The following is a 5,566-nucleotide window of genomic DNA, read 5'->3' on the forward strand; positions in this document are numbered from 1 at the left end:
TGCCATGGGTGCTGCAGCCTCTGCCATGGGTGCTGCAGCCACTGCCGTGGGTGCTGCAGCCCGGCGCAGGGTCCGAGTGCCGTCCTCGGGGTCGCCGCACCTGCAGCGTGTGGGCGCTGGGTCCATTTCGGGCGCTCTGTTCCCCCGTCTTCTGGGAGCGAGCAGTTGTCTGCAGAGAAAACCACTCGTTTCTACCCGCTACGGCTGCGAACGTCCTTAGAAAAGCCCCCTGTGAAGTGCAGAGTGGTCTTTATTCCCGTGCCGGTAAATGCAGCGCAGGCAGGACAAGGTCGGGCAGTGACGGCGGTGCCGAGACCTGAGGAGCTCCGGCTCCTGCGGCCACAGCAGTGGGATGAGGACATGGGGGAAGGGGTATCGTTTCCCTTTTGGCAACCACGGAGAGCAAACCACAGCGAAAATAAGACGCACACGGAGTTAATTTTCAGTGGCAGATGAGCATCATTGCTGGGAAGTGAAAGCCTCAATTGATGCTCTTTTCTCCCCTCCCCACCTCCCCCAATCCAGCTGGGAATGGGAGGGGGAATTAGGAATGCTTTCCTGGACCGCTCTGGAGCTGAGTGGGCGCATTTTCCCAGTTACAGCCTGAAGTTGGCAACTGCCAGTTAAGTTACTGACAGTCATTTGAGAAACCAAGCACAGCGCTGGGAACTGCTGCTGGTGCGTATCGCTGCTGAGGCGTGAATATTGGGAAAAAAACAGCCCAAGCAACTGGGATTTGCATCTCACCTGCATTCCCGGTCTTGCGTGTCTGGATGGTTGAGGGAAAAAAAAGAAAAGGATGCTCTTAGAGCAATGAATGCAGCGGGCAGATCACATGCTCAAAAGTAATATTGGACTTTCCCCCCCCCTCTTCGGGTACCGGTGTGCTGGCAGATGAAAAAAAAACACACTGCAAAGGGGCTTCTTGGTGTTCATGTTGGCTGGAGGCAGGGAGAGTTGGGCGGAAGGTACGGTTGGGTGTGTTTGACTTTGCGGTGAGGAGGGGAGCGAGGGATGAGCACGGTGCGCAGAGCAGGGGTGGTTACCCCTCCTCCCCAGGGTGGTTTGTTTGGACCCCGGGCCAACTTTCAAGCCGAATCTTCCAAAAAGCGTTATTAAATTGCAGTTCCTAAGCAAATCCAGACCCAGACCCTGGACTGTGGGTGTTCTGGTTGTTTCAGAAGAGCTCTGCTCCCCTCGGGGCTCACAGGGAGCAGCCGGCCGTACCTGGCACGAGGAGAGCTGCCTTGGGGATGGTGGCCAGCAGCTCTCCTGGGTTATTCCCATGGTGGGACGAACTCTTTGCTTCGCACAGGCATCCAGTGTCCGCAGCCGAGTCGTGCTGCCCTCACACACTGCCACGGGCTGGGATGGGACTGGGCAGGGGGCTGTGGTGGGACTGGGCAGGGGGCTGGCATGGGGAGAGCCCCGCTCTTCGTCCACCACGCCACCACAAAGGCGCCGTGTGTGACTGAGCAAAGTCGCTGAGCCACCGGTCAAAATCAGTTCCCCTGGGCTCTGCCTCCGCGATCGGCGACGTGCGAGGGAGTGTTTTAGGTCTGGTAGCCGCACCAGGGGCTCTGGAGTTTGATCTCTCGCCGGCTTTGAATGACATTGGGCTGGCGACCTTCTTGTGTCATCCTCACACGCCCTTTTTTGGTGACCTTAAAGGTTTTTAGATGCTTAGGGCTGTCCTGAGAGCCATGACAGGGCATCGCTGACCTTAACCGCCTCTCTTGTATGGTGCGGGGCAGTGGTGGAATGAGCCCGGGTGGTTCGGGAGGGTTAACTCGTGGGCTGGAAGTCCGGAGTTGCGCAAGAGCTAAACGAAGCTCTCTCGGGAGCTCTCTCCATCCTCCTGGTCTCATGGCACAATGTGATCACCATCTGGGGCTGGAAACAAGTTCTTCCTGCGGTTGTTGAGCAAACGCCTGGTCGAGCCCACGGCGGGCGCCCTCCCCTGCTCCGCTCCCCGCTGCGGCCGGTGCTCGCCGTCCCCACCGCTTCAGATGCCCTTGGGCGCTGTGGCTTCAGCCGAGTCCCCGGCCATCGAGGGCTTGAGAGCGCCGCGTAAACACCGAAAAGGGAACTTCTCCGCAGCGGCGAGTCAGAGGGAGGCATTCCTAGGAAAAACCCAGCCGTGTTGCCCCCAGCGCCAGCCCCTGCTCCTCTGCAGGGAGGGCACGGTGTGTACGTGACACCGAGCAGCCGCGGGGAATCGGGGCTGTTTTCTCCCCTCCCGGGCGGCCGCAGCCCTGGTATGTTGTTCTGCGGACTGGTTATCTCACAGTTAAACATGTCTGTGGGCTGGAGCCATCATCTGGTTTGGTTTAAAGTGAAACTTCCTGAATGGGATGGTAGGACTGATTTGTTTTTCCTGGCTCTGATCCCACCGTTCTCGCCAGCTCAGCAAAAAAAAAAAAAAAAAAAAAGAGAAGTGTGCATGAATGTATAATATCTGTATGTTTGTGCATGTCTCTCTCTATGTGTGGGTTTTCTAGAGAGTCCCCTTGTCCATGGGCTGGTTCCGGCCTTTGCTTATGTTCAAGCCCTGATTGTGCAGCAGTAAAAACAAATAAATGCGCTGCCGGCTATTAAAGGGCTTTTTCCCCATTTTGAGAGCGGGGAGGTGACATCCCGCAGCGTCCTGCCCCGGGGCACGGGCAGGTGGGGTGGGGACACCCCGGGTGACCCCACGGGATGCTCAGCAGCACCCTTACAGGAGCCGCTGGCTTTCTCCCGGCTCCGCAGCCTCCTGCTGCCCTCGGAGCCCGACACACCGCAGCCTTTCCCCAGCATGGCCCGCCAGCCCTCGGGATCGCCTCCTTCATCCCAGCCAGCTCCTGCAGTGCTGTCGGCTCTCCCCAGCCCCCCCGGGCACCCCTCCTGCCTGTCGGCTCTTGCCGGCATCGAGGGTTCGACCTGACAAGCATCGGAGAAAGGGCTTTTGTTCGGCTGGGGCTCGTCGGAGCCCCGCGCTGGGCAGGGAGAAGGGGAGCTCCCTGTGTCCCGGCTGTTTTGCAGCGCTCCTTCAGGCTTTTGAGTCAAAGCCCTTGTCTCCTTCCATGGGCTTCATCCCCAAGGTGCCTCCAGCCCGGCTGTCAGATGTGTTTCTGCCGTGCCAGCAGCCCCCAGGGCTCGGCCGCGGGCAGCCCCAGTGATGGCTGGCGGAGCTACCTGGGATGTGCCTGGACCACGCAGGAAAGGGGCATGGCCGGGCCAAGAGCCAGCTAACCCCACTCAGCATCTCCTCCACACCCTCCCTGGCTGTGTGCCCTTTTTCCTGACCCGACTTTGAGTCGCTGAAGCTGCTTGTGCCGCTGCCTGGGACAAGGCTGGCCCCGCGGTGCCTCCTCCCCGTGGCTGCGGTGTGGGGACCCCACCAGCATCTCGGTGTACACGTGAAACAGATGTGTGAAGCCATCCCCGTGCAGGGATGGTCTTTCATTTCTATTTCACTCTTCCAGCTCAGCTAGCAGCACATGTTTGTTGTGAATTGCCACCGTGGTTGCCTGATCTTCAAGGCTGGGGACATAATTAATGATTTCTCTGCACAGCTCTGGGTGTAGCCCTATGCCTTCGGTAGCAAAAGATGTCGTGTCTGACTCGCCACCCTTCTGAGCCGGAGCGGCCACAGAAGCTTTGGGCATCGGGGCAGAAGCGGGGCTGCTGGTGGGATGTCTGACCATGTCATGTCTCCTGCCCGCAGGTTCGCAAAGCTCTTGCTTCGTCTCCCAGCCCTCCGGTCCATCGGCCTGAAATGCCTGGAGCACCTCTTCTTCTTCAAGCTAATAGGCGACACGCCGATTGACACCTTCTTGATGGAAATGCTGGAAGCGCCCCATCAAATGACTTAGAGAACTGCTGCTGGGTCAGTCCCTCGCCCGGCCGGGGTCTCGCGGGACCCCTTCCTCCGCTTTTCTCCGCCGCCCCAGCCCGTCCCTCCCTCCTCTCCCCAGCGCTGGAGGCACCGTCTGATCCGGGGCGACCCCCCCCCCGCCGTCCTCGCCTCCTTGTTGCCTTCACCCTTGTCCGTTTGCTGTCCCTGCTGCATCCCGAGACCTGCCCCACGGGTACCATTTACTTTCTGCATCAGAAGACGGGTCTCCCCGGGGCGGTTGCATCGCTTTGTGCTTCTCAGCACATTCGGCTCTCCGGCGCTTTCCAACAAACCCAAGATTCGTGGGAGGGTGCCACTCACCACCACCTCATGTTTTGGGGAGGTCTCCTCAAGGCAAGCACCGCTGGTGGGCACCATGCCTGGCCTCGGCGCAGCCCCAGCAGATGGCACGTGCTGGGACCAGCCTGGGCAGAGCTGCACCTCATCCCGCTGGCAGCAGGCAGTGCCACCGCGGACCGTACCTCCCAGAGACCTCCTTCCCTTGCTGGTTATTCAGCTATCGGGCTGTAAGATGAACAGAAGGAGAAGAATGTTGGAAAAAGGAGCCCATGCCCCGCAAATGAGTCACCCGTGGCTGCGCAGAGCCTTCTCCTTTCAATTAAAAGCAGAGGATTTGGAATTGAGCTTTATCCCCCACCCCCACCTCAAATAACGAGGCAACCGGTGGCACGGGGAGCCGGGGTGCCCTCTCTTCCTCTGTGCGGAAGGTCCCGTGGACGGCAGCACCTGAAAAACCCCCTCTTGCCGTCCTGGAAGGCAGCTGGGCATCGCTGCCCTTCCCAGAGATCCCTCTGCGGTTGGTGTGGAGCTGCCCACGCGGACACGAGAGGTCTGGAGCACTTGCTTGAAGGCTGCCAGGGACTCAACATCACCCTTCTCCAGCTTTTGGGGTCTCGCCGGACCCCTGCCCTCAGCCCTGCGCCCAGCATCCCGCCACGGCCCCGCTCGCGAGGCTCGGTCCAGCCCGTCCTGCCAGACCCAGGCTTTATTTCGCGGGCTGTAGGGTTGGAGCGACGGGAGCTGTCGTGCTCCCAATGGCTCCTTCTCAGTTTTTTGGTCCTGAGCCGGTTCAGTGAGGTTGGAGAGGCGTTTCCAGCTGATGGGGTGGGTTTGGCACAACACCCCCTGCGTGCCCGTTGGTGTGGGTGCGCAGCAGCCCCGGGTACCGCAGAGCGTTTCCCCATGGCCCGCAGCGCCCGAGCCCTCGCCCCGCGCGGGGGTTTCGACTGGCCCAGGACGCTGCTCCTGTTGATTCAGCAGCTGCCGTGCAAAACACTGCAAGGCAACAATTAGTGGGAGTGCTTGGCCAGTCTGGTAATCGTGGCTGTTAATTAGTGGTGAAGCAAGAACAGGGCTCCCCCTCTGCTGACTCTCCCCCGTCGGGCAGGGACGCGGGGGTGAGAGGGGGACGTGGGCAGCGCGCCCATCCCCGGCCCGGCCGGGATGCCAAGAGCACCAGCATCACCTTGGTTTTTGCACGGTCCTTTCCTTGAGTTTGGTGTGACAGCAGGGAGATGGACAGGTTTTTGGGGATGAGGGACATGGTCCCAAGAATGTGCCCGCGCCCCACGGGATGGGATCCCTCAGCCGGGGAGCGTCTCCCCTTCACCTCCCCATTTCACCTTCGTGAGTTATCTCCAGAACCCCACCAAAAAAAAGAGTTAG

At 60.2% G+C, this 5,566-nt stretch overlaps 1 protein-coding gene across 1 annotated transcript in view; it reads left to right on the forward strand.

Annotated features, from left to right (window-relative positions):
- The window catches only part of RXRA (retinoid X receptor, alpha), a 38,218-nt gene extending 34,270 nt beyond the window's left edge, over positions 1–3,948 (forward strand). The window contains 1 exon segment of the mRNA XM_009892255.1: positions 3,710–3,948. Coding sequence (XP_009890557.1) covers positions 3,710–3,857 — 148 coding nt within the window. The 3' untranslated portion in view covers positions 3,858–3,948.
- Positions 3,949–5,566: the final 1,618 nt, after the last annotated feature.

The sequence above is a fragment of the Charadrius vociferus genome, unplaced genomic scaffold (assembly GCF_000708025.1).
Source record: "Charadrius vociferus isolate BGI_N301 unplaced genomic scaffold, ASM70802v2 scaffold549, whole genome shotgun sequence".
NCBI classification, from domain to species: domain Eukaryota; kingdom Metazoa; phylum Chordata; class Aves; order Charadriiformes; family Charadriidae; genus Charadrius; species Charadrius vociferus.